This window comes from Archocentrus centrarchus, chromosome 17 (assembly GCF_007364275.1).
Source record: "Archocentrus centrarchus isolate MPI-CPG fArcCen1 chromosome 17, fArcCen1, whole genome shotgun sequence".
Classification (NCBI taxonomy): Eukaryota; Metazoa; Chordata; class Actinopteri; order Cichliformes; family Cichlidae; genus Archocentrus; species Archocentrus centrarchus.
This window is the reverse complement of record NC_044362.1, coordinates 18,641,075-18,660,952: the sequence shown is the minus strand read 5'-3', so window position 1 is coordinate 18,660,952 and position 19,878 is coordinate 18,641,075. Positions and strand designations below refer to the sequence as shown.

The 19,878-nt window shown below is 41.0% G+C and overlaps 1 protein-coding gene across 1 annotated transcript in view; it reads right to left on the bottom strand.

The window, feature by feature from the left end:
• The window catches only part of LOC115795903 (tensin-3), a 32,095-nt gene that overhangs the window by 11,125 nt on the left and 1,092 nt on the right, over positions 1-19,878 (bottom strand). The window contains exons 2-13 of the mRNA XM_030752034.1: positions 14,897-15,064; positions 14,641-14,691; positions 14,345-14,467; positions 12,915-12,979; positions 11,730-11,813; positions 10,957-11,069; positions 10,388-10,448; positions 10,114-10,189; positions 9,873-10,002; positions 9,596-9,661; positions 8,208-8,309; positions 2,306-3,496 (exon numbers count right to left, since the gene is read on the bottom strand). Coding sequence (XP_030607894.1) covers positions 2,306-3,496; positions 8,208-8,309; positions 9,596-9,661; positions 9,873-10,002; positions 10,114-10,189; positions 10,388-10,448; positions 10,957-11,069; positions 11,730-11,813; positions 12,915-12,979; positions 14,345-14,467; positions 14,641-14,691; positions 14,897-15,046 — 2,212 coding nt within the window. The 5' untranslated portion in view covers positions 15,047-15,064. The remainder of the gene's footprint in view (positions 1-2,305; positions 3,497-8,207; positions 8,310-9,595; positions 9,662-9,872; positions 10,003-10,113; positions 10,190-10,387; positions 10,449-10,956; positions 11,070-11,729; positions 11,814-12,914; positions 12,980-14,344; positions 14,468-14,640; positions 14,692-14,896; positions 15,065-19,878) is intronic.

Sequence of the window (19,878 nt, the reverse complement as noted above, 5' to 3'; positions counted from 1 at the left end):
AGTCATGGCCTCTACAGAGACCAGACCTCAACATTAGTGAAGCGGTGTGGGATCATCTTGACAGAGCAGAACAAACGGCAGCCAAAATCCAAAAAAATTTTTGAATGTCTCGGAGAACTATTCCTGAACACCACCTGAAGAAATTACAAGGAAGCCGAGCGTTGAGGCTGAGCTGAAGAACAAAGGTGGTCGTACCAAATATTGATGTTAGCTTGTTAGAACTGTACAAACTCTTTTTGCGTGCATGTTTCAATAGATCACTTCACCCATTTCTCCACATTTATGTACAGTAGTGTGCAAAAGTCTTGAGCCACACCCATTTCTTTATATTTTGCAAGGAAATAGGTGCAGTGATTTATTGAAACATACAAACATACAAATACAATATGTAAGCGTGGCTCAAGACTTCTGCACCTGTATTACAGGTGAGTAAAAAATGTGTGTATTTTCTGTTAGTAAGCATGGATCTGAAACTATTATACAACAGAGACATTCCCTCCAATCCTTCGCTTCCTAGCGGCAGCAGTTTTAGTGCTAAAAATTTTAAACATTATTTAGAGTATCTTGATGCCTACACAATTTCCATCAAGGCAGTTTGTGCCATGTTGGCATTTTAGCTATAAATGGCTTCCTGTTTTGCTTGTCACTTCACCAGGATGAAGATGAATCTTAGATATATATTTTTTGCTTATAATGTTGCTTGTGTAACATTATAAGCAAGCAAAAGTAATTCATAAATACCACACAAAACAATAGTCTGCATGCCATCCCCAGTTCCATTCACAAAATATAAATACCATAACTTCTCTCTATATGCCTAATTTTCCTTTCTTTACATTTTTAATAAAGCTATAAGTTGAAACAGTTGGTGTTAAGGTAAAAAAAAAAAAAAAAAAAGAGTAACAGCATGGAAGCTACAAGCAATAACACGATGAGCACAAGCAAAACAGACATGATTGGTCAGGCTGCAAAGATGCTGGATGCAAATTTTGAAAGCATCAAAAAAAAAAAAAAAAAAAAAAAAAGCCCTAGAGCATCATATTCATGAATAACTTTTACTCCAGCTTCATGGTCTAACACTGCTAGGCAGAATAAATGTGAGCCATGATCTGTCACCAGTGAAAACCTGTATATCAAAAGCAAACAAGCATTCTATTGCTTCCTACAGGTTATTTGCAAATTAGAAAAGTTACAGCCTTTGGCATTTTTTTTTCTTGGAGTGCGCCTGTGTAGTGGATATGTGCGGACAGGTATGCTTTTGGAATCAAAAGGCAAAAAACACTGCCTGCGGGCTGACTTGTTCCTCTTTTGGAAATTCCTCAGGCCTCCCCATTTTGTGCCCCCCTGCAACCACGCACACATGCTGTGATTCATTCACGCAGATAGCTTCCTGAATTTCCTCTGCCTCACTAGTTTTTTACTAAAATTGGACTAAATGAATATGAATGCTGCATTTTAATTAATAAAATTATAAGATGTTGTTGATGGCTTCTGAATGTGTTTATCAGCAGTGTGGAGCTCAATTAAATGTTACAGATTGCCGGTAGAAGCAGAAAGGTACCAAAGGGAATAATGTGAATTCTTTTGCAACTTTTCAAGAACCCCAGTACAACTCCACGAATCAGTTTCAACCTGAAGGAAGAGGAAATAACTTCAGTGGCTATCTATTGTAGATACAAGAGCCATCATGTTGGCTCTAGTAAGAAAAGAGTTCAGAGAGATGGAAATGCGATGCTGAGTAAGAAAATGAAGGAAAGAAGTGAGTATGTTAAATGTGGTGCTTTAAACTTCTGTATGCAGCAAAGAGCTTTCAGTATGCGAGAAACACTGATTCTGGACATATCTGTATTCTCACAGTCTCTATTATAAAACACTGCGATGGTGAGGTTTGGAATAGTTGACGACAGCTGCTCTGTCTGTCTTCATGTACCACACTGATCCCGCCCTCAGATAGCTAAACACACAGCTAAAAACAAGTCAGGACAGCGCTCTTTCCTCAGAAAACATCTGAAAACCTGGCAACAACCCTGTTGTTTCTGCCACTAAAATACACCAGGTGGGAAGGGGAGGGAAGGTGTGCTTTGTTATGTGAAGGGGGAAAAAAAGCTGATGGTGCTGGAGAATAGCAACTCTGCGTGTCAACTAAAGTTGTTTGGTTGCTTGTATTTTTTCCTGTCTTTGTTGTATCAAGGTAAACAACTTTCCTGCCTGGTTTCATGAGGTTAGTCACACATTTTTTTTCACCACATCACCACCAGCACCAGCACCATCACCACCACCACCACACCCAGACTGACTATCTTACCTGTCTGCTGTGTGTTTTTCGGGGCTGCTGAGTTATTATTGCTGAAGCTGAGGTTGATGCCGTTTGAGCATTTGCTGACGGAGCCGTTGACTGGCGCCCCACCCTTTCTCTTAATGGAGCTGCTGTGGCTCGACACCGGCACAAACGTGGGATCCAGGTCCATGATCAGCTGATTGAGCTGGTCGATGGAGTTGTCGATGTCCTTTGTGAGAGACTTGAACTCCTCATCACGTTTGTTGTTATTGTTATTGTTTATCGCTGTCTGTTCTTTGTGTGGTGCTGTGTTTCTAATAGCATCTGCTGTAGTGTCCCCAGTGGGGCCCTGTGGTTCAGCGGGCAGGTCTGTTTTAGGTGGACTACCCCCCTGCTTGTTCCCATGGTATCTATCTGCATCGTTTCCATCCTCGGGCATGTAGATAAACTGTTGTGCAGCAACCATTTGCTGTTGACGAACCCAGGACTGTGTGGAATAGCTTCCCTGTCTGTAGACATGATGCTGGGGCACGGAGGTATTGCTGGGATTAGAGGAGGCTACAGAGTTGCTCCTGTAGCTCAGATAGCCCCTCCTAGCCTCAGCATAGGATCTCTCATAGTCCTCAACAGCATGAGGTGCGACATGATGGACGTGGTGCTGGCTTTGGCTTTGCTGCTCCTCTCTTCCAGGACTCCCAAAGCCATCTGACAGCAGAGAATTTTGGCTGCTCTTGTGGCACGAAGATGACAAGGTCCCTAAACTGTCCACACTGTGTAGATCATGACCTGTAATGACCTCATCATCAAGAATGTCCGTTTCCCTCTCTCTGGGTCGTGGGTTTCCATTGATGTGCACTTGTGCTGGGACTACCTGCTGCATGCCCACTCTAGAGCCTTGGTTAGACATCTCATCCAGTGAAGAATCCTCAAGGCCAAAACCACTCAGGAGGCGCTTTAACTGGACCTTTTCCTGCTGACTTGGTCCTTGGTTAGCTTTGATGGTGGCGGCAGCGGTGGTGACGACAGGTGTGGGTCTGTCCGCCCACAGAGAAGTGCTAGATAGCCCTGAGTCACTGCTGACGGAGAGAGCGTGGTCACTATGGTCAGGGCTAGAGGTGGCAGAGGTTGTGCGCGGCCCTTGGCTCAGAGCGGCGTCTCCTCTGGTCGGGCTCCTCTTGTTTGCTGCTTTGTCCTGTGTTAGGCCTTGAGAGCGAGGTGCTGCAAAACAGAAGAGATGCAGCGCTTCATACAGTCAGCTGGTATGGGCACACACAGATACGCACAAACAGCAGAGACTCACAATCACAAATGGGACAAAAACCACAGACATAACTGTAAACATGAAGACGTCAACATTCAGAATCAGTGATTTACAAAGCTCAGTAACAATCCCACCCCACTTGATCAAGACAACATTCCTGACAACACAGACTACAACACAGACTAGGAAAAGAAAAAGATGTGACTTATATTATTGAACTGAGACAATTCACCAAATTAGATGTGTTGGAAAAAAGTGTAATGTTAAGTAGAATCAACCACGTTAGTCAAATTCTTTTTTTTTAAATACTCAGTTTACTTAAGCAAAGACATTCCACTCATCCTTTCCCATTAGGCCGACTGTCAGAGTACTTGTTTAGTAGTAGTAGTAGTAGAAGTAGTAGTAGTAGTAGTAGTAGTAGAGTAGCGTGTACAACAGCTAAAGGTGTGCCTCATTACATAGATTATACACGAGATGTGAAGTCTTCTATCTCCTGCTACAACAGTCAGACAGCTGTGGATCTTCTCTGACCCTTGCATTCCTCACCCAGCTGTGACGAAGCCACCCAACTCCCTCGCTCTTGCCCCTTGACCCTCAGCATATGTCCAAACAACCTCCTTAATCCTCAGAAGTAACAGATAAATCACAGAGGTCAGTCACCAACTTAAGTCACGGCATACACAACAATAGAGAAATCTGGTTTTAGCCTTGCTAGACATCCTGCAAAATGAGGTCTGGAGTTGAATTCCAAGGATGAGGGAACAATGTTGCCAAGTAAACACAACTGCTGTTTCACTGTCACTCTCCCTCCGCTTCAACAAAAGAGAGCCGGGAACATGACGCCAGCAATTCTCCCTCAGAGTACTGCCTTAAAATACTTGCCTTTCAGTCAATCTACAACCAGAGGATCTGAATGCCAGACATGCATGATAAAAGACCCCCCCCCCCCCCCCCAAAAAAAAAAAAAAAAAAAATTCATACAAAATGCACTTTTGCAACCTATATTGAGGCATGAACTCCAGGGATTTTTTTCCCCAGCAAATCCCCTACTTTCATAGAAATTCCTTCCAGTAAGATATAAGTGGGTTTTAACGTCTTAATCTGAATACTTGCCATCTTTCTACATCAACTCTCTCAACATCACCGCCCTCCCCCCCACACACCTTGCCTCCTCCTTCATGGCCACTCATTTGGCTGCAGAATAAAATCTCTTACCTTCACTGTCCCTGCCAGGTAAGCACACGAGACAATCTCAGCCTCCAGTGAAACAGAACGTGACGAGTAGAAGAGGCAATGAGCGCACATAAGAACAAGCATTGCTTTTAACCCACAGGTAAAAGTAAGGGGCAAATCCAGAGACTTCGAATAAGTTGGCCCTGCTTTCTTTCACTGCTAGGAAGGTGTTTGCACTCTATACAAGGCAGAAAGGAGGGCCGGGATAGTGGTGGTGGTTGGGGGGGGGGCCTTGAGTTCTCCAAATAAGGGCAGTGGAATGTAAACAAGTGAGGCGGGACTAAGGAACTGAGGCGGGCTGGAGGAAACCAGTAACCAAACCTCTTGCCCTGCATTAGGGGACTACCCCACTGGGAAGAGAAAAGCGGGAAGAAAAGAAAAAAAAAAAGCAGGGAAAAAATGAAAAGATAGAGGACGGCCCAGAAAAGATCAAAGAATGAAAACAACATTCTTGCAATTCAAGAAATTTTCACTCTGCAAAAAGACACTTTTTAATTAAAGCAGTCATTAGCTTCCACAGGGAGCTCGGGGCCATTTTCATGAAAAGCGCCAGCCAAGTTTGTTTTTCTTTTACTCTTCTGTGCCATGAAATTACACGCCTGATCCCCTCATGTAAAATGCACGCAAGAAACAGATGTGCTTCAAACCCAATTGTGGGGTTCACGAATTGTTTTAAAAACAGTTTTACCAGTCTAGATTACGCTGACATTAACAAAGCCATAGATGGTTCACCAAATATGTACTAAGGTAGTAAACTTAAGAAAATCAGTCAAACCATTTATGTCAAGCATTCATCATCTTGGCTGCTGTGGTATGGTCAGTCCCTGAATAATCTACCAATTACAGTGCAAGAAAGCAGCAAAACCAGGACTGTTCCTCAAGCTGCTTTTGTATCGCAGGAGGAGGTCTGGTTGTGTATGTCTATGCAATTATCCAGCCCTTTCCATTCCTTCTCAGTTACTACCATCCCACACCCCACGAATGCCAAAAATGTGAGTCAAAAGCATAATGATGATGAGCGTCCTCATTTTCTTCCACCCAACCTTCTACATGCGCCTGCGATCTGCAGACTGCAGCACATTCGGAATCACTTTAAAATCTGCTATACATCTTGTAACAAAAAGCTGCTTGCAGCAAAGCAAAGAGAGGAACAAATAATATTACTGAACAGTCTGTCAGAGTAAAACGTATTCTCACTCAACCCTAGCAGTACCTCGCCATGGGGAAAGAGATATTTACCACTGTAACTTGCAATGGTCAACACAGCACCTCGGAACAGTACAGACACAGCCTTTCAATGGCTTAAGTAAAAGGTTTAATTTTACAGGTGTATATATCTGATGCTAGTCTTTTCCAAAATTCTATATACTTAGTCTTAATGTTAAGGTCAGATTCTCCGCACACTTTACTTGCCCTTGCAATCCAGCCATTCCTGCTTGCAGGGATGATCTGTAGCCATTCCCAAATCTTGACAAAGTGGCAACTCTGAGGGCTTAAAAATAAAACCGGTGCACAAGTGTTGAAAAGTGAAGTTCACGAAATGGCCACTTGAGGCTTCTCCAAATGTGAGTCAATCCCCACAGACTCTCATGCAAAGATGCTCAGCATCACAGAAGAAATAAACATTAGGCATCACCTCAGCTAATATGAGTCACTGATCTTGACCTCTTAAACATTTTTGGTTTGTGCCTTTTTTTTTTTTTTTTTTTAAGCAAACAAATGTAATGTATTGTACTGGTATGATGCACTAGTTAGCAGTTATCTGTGTTTGGATGCAACCCCACAGTCTATGGATGAACCTTGTTAACCAAGCGCTGTCCAGATATGATCACTTCTGGCTAAAAAAAAAAAATAAAATAAATAAACAAAAAAACAGACACACACACACACACACACACACACACACACACACACACACACACACACACACACACACACACACACACACACACACAGAAAAGAACATGAAAATGCAAAAAAGAAAGGCTAAAATTGTGGCATCAAGAGAGAATTTAATAGGGGATAAATAAGTGGCTATGTCCATCTTTTATGCACTGTCTATGATTTAAAAAAAAGTTTTTAGCTAATTTGTCAGGGGGTTTGCCCAAGTATCAAGTGTCAGAAGTGGCAACCTTACTTGAATTAACAGTCTCTTAAATTTAGCCATTAATTTACACATGGGCATAAACACATAGTCTAAAGACTGAAGAAAAGCCACTGAAGTAAATGAGTTTTTCTTTTCACAGCCTCAGCACTATAGTGACAAACGTTACCTAGACTTCCTCCTCCTGAAGAACCTCTGAGCGACAGCCTCTCAGAGGTAAACTAGCCCTGCCAGAGGACGGGGTGGTAAGTGGATGTAGAATTCCAACACAGCTCCCATTCTTCCTTCTCAGATTTAGTGTTTACATGAAAAAAAAATAAGGCTGTAAATATCCCACATAAATGCGCTGGAATAAAGGCAATAGAGAAAAATGCTTCTTTGCTGTTCTCTTTGCTTTGCCTTGATGAACTCTTAAATTTGACTGCTTGTGTTTTTATTGCATTACCAAAGTGTGCATGAAGAATTCAATGTGGACGTGTTGGAGCATTTCAAATGAAAGCAAAAAAAAAAAAAAAGGCAAGCTGAACTTAGCTTATAAAAACACTCAATGAATTCTGGAACAGGGTGGATCTGTGTTTTAATGCCACCACCACGTTGCTCTATTCTGGGAGGTTGTTGTGAATTCTGTGGTTGAGTGGAGAGCAACAACCACAGCTAGGATGGGACGCCCCGACAGGGTGGCTCTGTGTGTGTGAGTGTTTTTTTCTATATCTATGTATATATATATATATATATATATTTATTGAGTATGTGTGTGTGTGTGTGTGTGTGTGCGTGTGTGTGTGTGTGTGTGTGTGTGGGGGGGGGGGGGGGGGGGGGGGGGGGGGGGGGAGTGGTTTAAAGCATGCCTATTCATTTCACAAAACAACAAAACAGAAATCTCCTGAGAACTGACTGCTCTTCCTTTGAACCCAGCATTTCCTGCATACAACAATCCTCCCTATCTCTCACACAGATACACTCGTTGCCATATCCATCATCCTGGAATCCAGAAGTGCATTTAAGCTTCGATAATGTCATAAAAAGTCTTGTTTCCAAAGGCCTGCCTGCTTGGATTTGAAGTCCCACTCATATGTAAACATCTTGTCTGTGCGTGGATGTTAATGCAATCACACTGCAGTCCCTCAGTAACATGCGCCCCAGGACCTGTCAAACTGGGTTAATTCACAGAGAGGAAAAAATAGAGTGTGTGTGTGTGTGTGTGTGTGTGTTCATGTAAATGTAAAAGAGAAAGAATGCACTGAAAGCTGGTAAAATTATAAGGAAATAAAAGTTGGGTAACTACCAGTCTCGTGAGTCATGTAAAGACTACTGAGGCATCGCTACAGTACCTTCGCCATCACAAATATTCTGGTACGAGTCCCAGCGAGTTAGAGGATCTGCTGTGTTGTAATCCACAATAATATCGCCCCCATTTTTCCACTTGTCAGCACCTGGGAGAAAAAAAATAAAAATACCAGAAAACAACAAAAGATTACTGTCCAGTTTTTATGCTATGTTAAACTAGCTGGCTCCTGGCTGTTGCTTCATATTTACAGTAAAGTGAAGAGAAAGTAACACTGATCCTCTCCTTAATCTGCCAGCAAGAAAGTTATGCATTTTATGAAGATGTTTGTTTTTTAAAAAACAATGTGCTTCAGCATTTCATTGGATAATTACTACAAACTAAGTTAAAATACATAAATTCAAGGTTTTGATTTGACACCAAAAGTCATTGCTAAAAATATTATCAGTAGCACTTTCTGTGGTTTGCAGGAAATGACAAATATATAAGTTCAAATATGCTTAAAGTCACTGAAGGCTACATATCACTTTCACTTTTTTATATGTCATGATTATTTTCAGGTAAGGCAACTAAAGATTAACAGCGTTTGCTTTAAATTGTGTTAAGCTGAATAACACAGAACCTAAAATTGTTACCATTAAAATGAAATTGATTACAGTAGCACTGAAAGCTGAATGCTATTATTAAGGTAAACTGTATCTCATTTTCAGAGAAACTGTTTTATTGTTAAAAGGCAGTTAAGCTGAGCTGTCATATGGTCAGGATGTTAAAGTACGCTACTTTTGTTTTCATGTCGTAAGTCTTATGAAATCAGACCTGTTTACAGGGCCACAGCATCTTGTATTTGCTCATCAATTACTCTTTTGAGAACTATGGCCATCATTCAGCCTGTACAGCTACACATAAATAGCTAGTTTCCAGTGGTGTAATGTAAAATAGCCATAAAACTCATGCTTGAGTCATGATTATAACATTTACGTTTAGTGAAACAGACACGTTTTTCTGGTGCTAGGTTCTCAGTTGTACGAATTATTAATATTATTAATATTACTCAAGTACAACTACTGGCACACAAGATATTACTTGGATATTATTTTGGTATTTAAGTGGTAATAACTTGCTATTTGCGTACTATTACCTTCTTGTTTCCACCTTTTTACCCCACTATTACCATGTTATTACAGAGTTGTAATAGAAAGTGAAACCATGTTATCGACACATGCTGTGCTTCTTTGCCTCTCTGTCAGCACACACTTCACACTACATTTCCCTTCTCACCAGGGGGCAGAGGGAGAAGGCCAGAGCACAGGATAGCAAGGAGAAGTTTAAAAAAAACCAAATAAATAAAAGAAGAGAGCACCATGTCTTCTTTTCTCTTTTTTTGTGCTACTCCCTGTAGCAACTTTAAATAAAGATAAATGCTTAGAAGTCTACCTGGGAACTTCTCTGGTCCCTCGGAGAACACCAGCTCCACTTTACCATAATCTGGAAACCTGGGATCTGAAATGTCAGCACACATAGTAAAGTGCATGACTGTGAGCCATTTAGAACTAGAAAGATGAAAATTACTGGTAGTTTGCAGCTCTCTCACTAACCGTAACATGTTTGAAGAAACAAATGATTGCTCTAAAAGCAAATTAAGTTCAAGCTAGAGGAGTTGTTTACTATCAGCAGCATTTTGAGATCTGCTCTTGGGTTTTCTGGGGTCTACCTTTGTTGGCAGTCTCCATGTCCTCTTTTTCAAACATCAGGTTGTAACCCTGTACTGCTCCCGTGTGGAACTGCACCCTGAAAATAACCTCGCGCTCTGAAGTCACATCACTTTTATGATAGCATTTAATCTACAAGAGACAAAACAAACAAATATTGTGCCGACTGCAGCGATTTTGAAATCTCTGAAAATAGATGGATGGAAGAAAATGCAACTTTTTTTTTTTTTTTTTTTTCCCTACCATGATGTCCCCTTTTAGGAGCTGTGCCGGCTCCAGCATGATGCATACACGGTCTCTGCGGCCTGGACCAATGTGACTGAAACAAAAACGACAGTAGAAGTCTGTCACATGGAGCCAGAGTGTGGAAGCAATTACAGATATTTACAGAAAGCAGTAACTAATTAAAATTAACATTAAACTTACTAAAAACAGAAAGCTGCTTTAAAGTCTTCAAATATACTTTGAAGTAAACTATAATGTTCAAATTACAGTACCACATGTGTAAACTACTTACTAGACTCCAGATGAATACACTGCTTGCATTCCCTGGTAGACCTTGATGTAAGGACAGCACACTATAAAAAAAAAAAAAGACAAAGTGTTTTATAAATGTTAGTCACAGGTTCCTTGTTATCAAGACCTCGAGAAGCCTGTTAGCTAAAATATTCCGGAGAAGCTCCCTGGCTTGTTTTGCTCACAGCTGAAGTGTGATAAGCTGTTGTTGTGAGAAAGGGATTTTTAGCTCCACGATGTGACGAAGAACTTTGTTGTTTCAGTAAAAATGAGTGAAAACAGCAATTTACGTGTCCACATGAAAATGCATATGTGTGTGTTCCCATGGTTTTACTGGGAATTGGGAAGTTCATTTCTTCAGTTCTGTTTATGTAAACAACCTCTATCTGTTTGAGCACGCTTGTGAGAGCTGGAAAAAGAGAAAGGCCGTTCCAATCAGACTCCACTCTGTTTACCCCTCGAACTCTGATGTGGTTGTCTCTGAATTCCTTTCTTTGTGCCATGGTAGAAATGATGGCATTTTCTTTGGAATTTGCTGCTATATACAGTGATAAACAATATGTGTTGAACCTCTTGCGGAGTTGAAGTCTGGAATCCCATGAAGGATGACACAGTGCAGGAACAAGGGGGAGGCGTTGATCTTCATGGATCCGCTTAGCAGGCTATTGAGGATCCAAACATACCTGAGAGGAAAGCAGAGGTGGAGATCAACATTACACAAGACTTCTTATTACTTCAGTGATTTAGTATTACATATTCAAAGGGAAGGGGGGACTGAAAAGTGAGAGATTAAAAGAACAATATCCTTGTACATTGACCCTGCTTGGATGTGCAGTTTTCACAGCAAAAGTCTTGTGACCTCACTTGTTGTGATATCACATGTGACAGCACTTCAACATTTTAGAAAATAGGCTTATTTGCTCTCCTGCAAAGTGAGACCACAAGATCAGCACAGTAGCATTTTTTTTATGCTTAAAATGTGGAAAAGAAACCAGCCAGTGTGGCTCTGTCCCAAGGAATCAAAATGTTTAGTAGCTCTAAAGATCTCTGGCTACTATCATCACTGTTTATCATTGATAAGCATGGGGACAACAACAAGCACTACAATAAACCAGTTTTGCCTAAGAGTGATGAGTGTGAGTGAGATATATAGGGTTAGGATTATATCAGGTTACCATGGGATGCCATTAAAATGATAAACATTGACCTGCTGTCAGCTTGAAAAGTAAACAAACAGCACAGGGACTGAATGCATTGTATTGAATCAGGTGGGTCTGGGACCTGATTGTTTGGTTAGATCTCTATTACTAAACAGAAGGGTGTGCTTTTGCTTTGGGACTTACCGCTTCTGCGAAGGTGTCATCAGGGCTGAGACCTTATCATCGTAGTATTTCCTCATGGCGAAGCGGTCCAATGCCTGGTCAGCACTTTGAAGGAAACAGAGAGACACGTAAAACACTTTAGGTAATTATGACTCAAGGGAAAGATTAGACTCTCCTCTATAATTGAATAGCGTGAACTGTAACATCCAATTAAGTCAAGGCATACACACACACACACACACACACACACACACACACACAAACACGCGCGCGCGGATGCACACACAGACAAGAGGGAAAGTAACCGGAGAAACAGAGGATTCCAACATAGAGGAAGAGAATGCCAGTTTTAAGTAAACACAGAGGAGGAGGACACAGAGAGGCCAGAGTGTGTGCGTAGCTTGGCTATTCAGACAAACCTAAAACCAACAGGCGCTGGAGCCCTTTCACCACAGCTCTGTTACTCTCTCTCGGGCCATCTCCCTCTGCTCCCCCCCACCCAGAATCTATTCCATTGTAAATCTGTCCCATTGTGTTTTCCTATCCCTCCCTCTACCTCTCTTTGTCCCCTGTCTTTCACATTCACCTTACTATGATGGTATTCCTCAGTGAGACGCGTGCTAAGAAAAGCACAGACTGGCTGAATTAAGGGCTAATGTATGCTCATGCCACACTGTCTGCTGTGTGCAGAGGGGATCTACATAGTGGCATAAAAGCAGGTCGTGTCAATGTCAGCCTTTACTTCAAACTTCAGCACTTCTGAATTTACTTGATTGAGAATGGTTAGAAAATTATAATCTGATTTCTTCATGATAAAATATGTGACACTGTGGCCAGAAGGCATTAGAATAACTAACATGTTTCCAAGTTGATTCATGCAATTCAATACAGGGTGATTCATCACTTAAATTATGTGGCTTTCCTTTGAATCGGAAGAAAAAAGTGACTTTTCTGTGACTCACTTTCTGATTCACCTTAACCCCAAATTAAAGGAGGTAAATAAATCACTGGTGGTTGCTTTGACATTGCTTATGTTCTACAAAACATAAAATACTGGGTCTCTGTGAATTGTTGTGGTTTGGTGTTGATACTGCTCACTGCCAAAAGTGAGCGGTTGCACTCGTTATGATAAATCCTGACTTCAGAGCAAAAAAACAACACTTACAGTAACAAAACATGAGAAATGTGACGCATGGTGGTGGTTACCTGGCTGACACGTCAGTGAAATGCACAAATGATGAGATGACGACGCCAATTCGACCCTTGCCACCCTAAAAAAACCAAACAAACAAACAAAAAAACCAAACAAGAGATGATTCACTGCATATGCGGCAGTAGTAGCTTTGCTAAAAATGAAACCAAACCCAAAAGATCCCCACAGTCTTCATAAACACAAATTTCAGCCAAACTAACAGCACTGTGCAAAAATCTTGAGTCACCCTTCAGTTCTTTAGATTTTGCTTCCATATAGCCAGAGTTTCTTGTAATTTTTTAAAAATGCTTTTGAGCAATAATTCTTCCAAAGTGTTTTTTTTGGACATTGGCTGCTTTTTCACTCATTTTCAGTCCACTACTTGTACCTGTCCATTTTCAGAGGGATGTTTTTTGTTTGTTAGCCCACTTGCCACAGATCTATAAATAATTTAAGCATAAAAAGGTACATGACTCAGGGGATGAGCCAGTGTTGTGTCTAAACATAACAGACAACTCAGCAAAGAGTCCATTTTAGTGTTTTTAGATACCTTGTTTCTAGCAACACATAATTTGTCCCAGTTCTTTAGCAAAACATGCCAAAAATAACACAGGCAAAAATTTTTATTTTTGCACACATAAGGTTATTCCCAAAGACCCATTAGCTAAAAACTTGGCACATCTCAGCATAGTGTGCTGTGTATCCTTCAAAAGTTTGAGGAAACTGGAGAAGTGGAGGACAAAAGAAGAAGTGGCAGGTCTAAAAAAAAACAAACTATCTACAGCAGATGAACAGTATCTTAAAGTAATTTCCTTAAGAAATAGGAAAAAAAAATCCAGCAAAGACCTGAGACAGGACCTGAGAGATGCATCTGGCCCTTCAGTTGATCCATCTGCTGTTCACTGAAGCTGAGGTATGCTACGTTACTCAAGAACAGGACTGAAATTCAGTAGCAACAGGTCTTATGGAGAGATCAGTCCAAATTTAAAATCTTTGGTTCAAACTGTCCTCAGTATGTATGCAGGACGTCAGGAAAGAAACACAGCAGCGAGCAGATACAGCCATCTGTAAAACACGGTGGAGGCTCCATCATGGTTTGATGCTGCATTTCAGCCAGTAGTTTTGGGGATTTTGTCAAAGTTGATGGAATTATTATTTGAAGCACCATGCAGTACCATCTGGAAAGCATCTGATTGGCAACAGCTTCATTTGTTTTAGCATCACAATGATCACAAACACATTTCCACTGCAGTAAACGCATACGTGGATAGAAAAACACACAATGGAACACTATCAGTTATAGACTGGCCTGTGATTGAATCCCACTCACCTTAGTCTCAAGTTGTTGCATTTTTTTTTTTTTAGATTATTATATCTAAGGGCATTTTTATTTAAAAATAGTTAAATGTGGAATGTAGCTACAACATGTTCTGTAGATGCTCACCCTGCAGTGTATAACAACCACATGTAGGGGGTCGGCATTGAGCCAGCTCTCCATGGCCTTACAAATGGTGCAGATCTTATCCAGAGGTGGAGCATGCAGGTCTGGCCAGCCTGTATCCAGGGTCTAAAAATAAAACACCATTGGACACTGTGAACACACACTATCTGTGTGACTCATCCTCTTGTCCTTTGCTTTATCAATCAATAACTGCCAGAACTGTACAGTCGCTCTTTCTCAAACTTATGCATAGTGATATTTTCACCCTGCTGTTTTAAAGTAAATGCCAGTTAACTTACCTTGGGGTTCATTCTGGAGAGATCTTGTCTTTTCTCCGACAGGTTGATAATCTAAAGGAAACATAACACAACAAACCACACGTCTTCCAACTCTGTCTTTAAGATTAATGCATTCTGCCTTAAGAATGATCCTTATATAAAAAAAAGATAGTGAAAGATAAGCTATGCATTCTGAGATCAAGCCAACAAGCTTTCAACACTTCAACACAGTTACAGCACATTTCGAGGTGAGAGCAGCAAATGGACTGGCACTGACCAGGTAATTGTCTGCATGCTTGGACTTGAGCATTCGTGTGACATCCTTCAGGTTATGCAAGTAGATCTCCTCTGAGCAGCCCCGGGGGAAGGAAACGGCTATGATACGCTCTGTGATATACGTCAGGTCGAGTTCATATCCCTCCTCCATTATGAATCTTTGGCTTTCCTGTAAAAAAAATATATATATAAGTAGAGACACAAAAACCCTTCAGTCTCGCAGCACTGCAGGTGAAGTCAATATTTGAGGGTCAAAGTCCTCAGATTTTGTCATTGTGTGCATGTTCTCGCAGATAACGTTAGAGAATGACTTCAATGCCAGATTGTATAACACAGCATACCTTGTTTACACAGCAACGGTCAGCAGTGTGTGCCACAGATACTGTACTGTCTCAAACAAAACAATGTATCTGGGTCTTTTTTAACCTTTTGAACAAGACAGATAATTCACTTATCTGCATTGCAAAGAGATGAACAGGAGAAGATTGGATACAAGCAATCTGCGAACCGCAGTCAGTCATCCACAGCAGCAAAGACAAAGGAATAAAAGAAAAAAAAAAACTTTCAAAGAATTCCAGCTGAAACCAGTTTCTGTAAATCCCTGAGTGATGGCGTGTCCCTGTGACCTCATGGCCATGAACATCCTGCTGTGGTGGTCTAGGAAGCGCCTGTCTCCTCCTGCCACACAACACACCCCACAGACTCATCCCTAACTCTCTTATCTAATCATCTTTGTGCTGCCTGTATGACCACCTCATAGTCATAAGTTAGAGTGGAAAACTTTATAGATTGAAATCCATCTTGGTTAAGAACTTCTGTCTCCTGCAAGCATGTGGCAAGCCATCACCAAATTAAAGATGAGCAAAATCCTTCCAGATTTAAGACAAACAATAGAAATGGCTCTAACAGAATATTTGCTGCTTTTGATGAATTAAAGTTTTCAATTTTTAACCTTTGTTTTATCATATTTCTTATTGTGCTCTTGCAATTAAGGTAAGTAGTATGCCGCCTTTCAATTTAAATTTCTTCCAGTCAAGAGTCAATTAACTAAGAATTACGCTCTAGTTTTATAAATATAAAACAGTTTTATGAATTTTATAAACAGAATACTGTCTGTCAATCAAACCAAATCCTGGATTAAGAAATGATCTCCACTCCTGTCTTGCATTTGGAAGAGATTACTGTTCAACACAGTTTTCAAATATTAATTTTTCACAAGCACATGCTCACAAAAAGAGAAACACATTCCTAAAGCTGCCAAAGATATCATCATCACTCTTCCCTGACCGAACCTGATTGTTTGTTGTGATTAAACGATCTTGTCAGGAACGCGTCCATTAATTAACTCTGAGATGTCTCCAGGCTATAGCCCATCACTTTGAAGGGGCACAGTGAGGGAGCCATAAATCAGGGACAGTGTAGCCATGACTTAAATGAACCCTCGGAGCGGAATGAAAGAGGCCACGTGAAGAGGTCATCACTGGGAGAAACTGTGTTGTGTTTTTTTTTTTTTTTTGAGCATGTGTTGGTGGAGGTGCTCAGGTCCTCAGGGATCGTTGGAACTTATGACCGGGTTAGTTTATGTCCCCAGTGACTGTGAGGGAAAACTGTTGACTAATGGGAAATTAATGAACAGATCGGCCAGTTCTTAGGCTCTACGTCCAGGGCACGGCTATGGGAAGAAGGCACAGTAATATTTTGGAAGTGTCAAAGTACTGTGCTGACTATATGGAAAAGGTATCAGCTTAACCAACATTTCAAGAAGCAGAATAATTGTATTTTAAAGCAACAGTTTAACATTTTCCCTTCTTCTTTAGAGACATAACTCTTAGGTATATAAAGTAAAAATAAAACTTTATCCTGGCTTTGATCAAAGGTCACAAAATCTGCATATTTCCCAGAAAGAAACTATTAAATAATTAATTAAAGTACCAAATTGAAGATGATGACACAGAGTGATGGGTTCCACCCAGTTCAAATGGGTGGAACCCATCTCCAAAGATGCACAAAAATAACCAGTGCGTTACATAACACGTGACAGAACTTCTAAACTGTATTCTGTTTTTCACATGAAACATTCATGTGCAGCAGCACTGCAGTAATCAGCATTTTCTTCTCAATTCTCCCACCCTCCATTCAATCCAACGGGAGCAGCATGCCCCAGCACGCACTAAAGATAATTGGTCTTTAATTTGCACTGACTGCTTTTGTTCCTGGTTTGAGGCAAGGCATTAGCTCACAAAGGCAGAATAAGCAGTACCAAGGAACTCAAATCCAGAGCCCACCCATGGCACTGTGAGAGCAAGACTGGTAGAGGAGTGCGGGAGACGGGAGAGAGATTTGAGAAAACAGGTTGCCAGGTTTACGGTGAACAAGCTGCAACAGGTTTACTAAGGTCAGGATGTTGGGGGGATTAGGGTGTGTCTGGCTCCCCCAGCTCCAATCCTTACAGGTAGGTGCTTGACTAGTCTGGATTGCTGCTGTCAGATCCGCCACGTTCACACATGCATGACCATCACTTAGGACTCATTCCAAATACCTTTTTCTTTTTACCTGGAACTGTGCAGAAAATAAATGAATCAAACATTCCTTGTATGAGTAATGAAATGCTGAGGAGAGTACGATGAAGCGTGCTGGGATGAAGGCCTGTTTAATGGGCCACACCCGCCACCTGGCCAGCACCCATGGAATCTTCCACTATGTTTGAGCAGGTGAACCACGAGATAAAAGAAGCAGCGGCGTGGGATAGGGCATAAAAAGCAATGAGGACTGTCTTAGTATCCAGACATCAGAAAGCCCTGTGGGTTAAATAGCAGCCTAATCATGTGATCAGTGACCTCATGGTTGTTTATTTTCAAGTCTATTGTGGTAACAAGGGTTGGCAAAAACTTTACATACTTGCCAGTCACAAATAATAAGACTCTGCAGAGCCTCAGCAACTTAACTGATTTATGTGAAGGTTTGTGATTAAGTTGTCTGCAGTGTCCTCGACTTTCCATTAGTGATTTTGATGTGCAACATCACATTATATGTGCACAAACCAGCAGAAGGTCTACAGCACAGAGACGAGCCTGGCTCACATTAAAGAAGGAAAATTTTTAATTTGCAAGTTTAAGGTGAATGTTGCAGATATGTATTCTTTCCAAAAATATCAGTCACTAGATGGGGATATCAGTGCTGCTACAATGACAAATAAACCTTAAGCTTAAAAATTTGTGCAGGAAATTTTATTTTCAGAATTAATTAATGTGTTATTTCTGTTTTGGGTTAATTATTTAGTCTGTAAAATGTCTAAAATATGACAAATTTGCATTAGAAGCAACTATCAGAATTATCTAACTCAATTCCCCAGTGCCATATCATCAATCCATATTTAAGTGGATAGGCTGCAAATTAGTAAGAAATGAAATGAGACAGAGCAAAATTAAAATGTGCACATATGAAAGTAATCAAGGCATCCCTTCCCCCCATTCACACTCCAACATCGGTTCTGTTGGCTCAAACTTCAGTACTGTGATTGACGTGTTGCGGCAACAGACTCCATTTCCGAGACGCCGCGAATATTTTCACAGGTCAATTAAACTGAAATGATGTGCCTGAAATGAAAAATGAGCGTACTGATATTCATCAGACTTGCTTTATCTGGTACAGAGTGAGCGCAGCTTCAGCCAAAGTGAGGTGATAAACCTCAAAACTGCTACACACACACACATAACATTACTGTTTCTTTGGGAGAATCTGGAAAGATCAACAGTCTTCTAAGCTGTTGTCTGCAAACCTGAGTAACACCTCGAGTGCCATAAAATACTACAGGAAGTCTGGCTGCCTGCAAACTGCTGCTGGACAAAAAGGTTTTCTTACACTACATTTAGCTACGATTTACCTTTAATTCTTTCCTTGTCCAGTACAAAAGACTTTTTATGCCCACTCTTGCGAGCAGAACCCATTTGTTTCTTGCCCCTGTCGTGTGGCTGTAGTCCCCTGATAATATTTAGCGATTACATCTAATAGCCTTCTAATAACTTTGATACCATCAGCTCCACCCAAACCACCGTGTAGTCATACTTGGCATGAGTGTGACCCCATACTGTGGAATAACATGCTCACAGTGACATGACAGGGTTTAGGAGCCCAGAGAAGGACAAGGCCACAGTTTGTTCTGGCCTTTTCCTGTCAGGGGCTCTGTATGTTTATGCTGTGGCTTTGACACCCATTCACTGCTGACAGACTGAAATAAACAAGCCCTGAGAACTATTGAAAAAAGCCACAGAAGTGGATGCAGGGTATTTTTAGTACGTTTATTTTGTAACTCTGGAACTCTAGCGTGTATTTGTCTCAAATTTTCATGAGGTATTTTGAAGGAAATAAAAATGACAGCCCCAGCTCTGAGCAAATCCATGCACCCAGAGGCTCCTAAAGTAGTCCCTAATTACCATTTTCAATCCTGGGGTCATAGTGGAATGTGCTCCAAAATGGATTACGTTAGCACTCTCCCTTTTTCTTTCCGCTTTTTTTTTTTTTTCTTTAAACAATTTTTGCCACTTTATTGCCTTCATTCTCCAAGTCTCCTCTCTGTATAATGACTTACACATGTACAAAGAGTGGTGCTGTGACAAAATTAAAATGCCCCACTGCTCTGTCTCATGCTGGGATCACAGTGTTCTGCTTACAGTACACAGTCCCAACCCTCTGCCAACCCACCTGTCCAAACTACATTATCAGGATTCCCCATTCATGTGTTGCTCTGCCAACCCTTTGCAAGTGCCTCCTGTTACCAATCAGGAAAAAACAAAAAAGAAAATAATAACAACTCTTTGTATTTCTGACTCATCTCTTTTCGCCTGGAGGGGTAGGTATTAGTCATATGACTCTAAATTATAAATTAAAGCCAATCTCGGAGGAGTTCAGCCTGCAAAATGTTCAGAAGAACTCACATGTTAGGTAAAAGAAACGAGCAACAGGGTGTAAATTCGGGAATAGGTC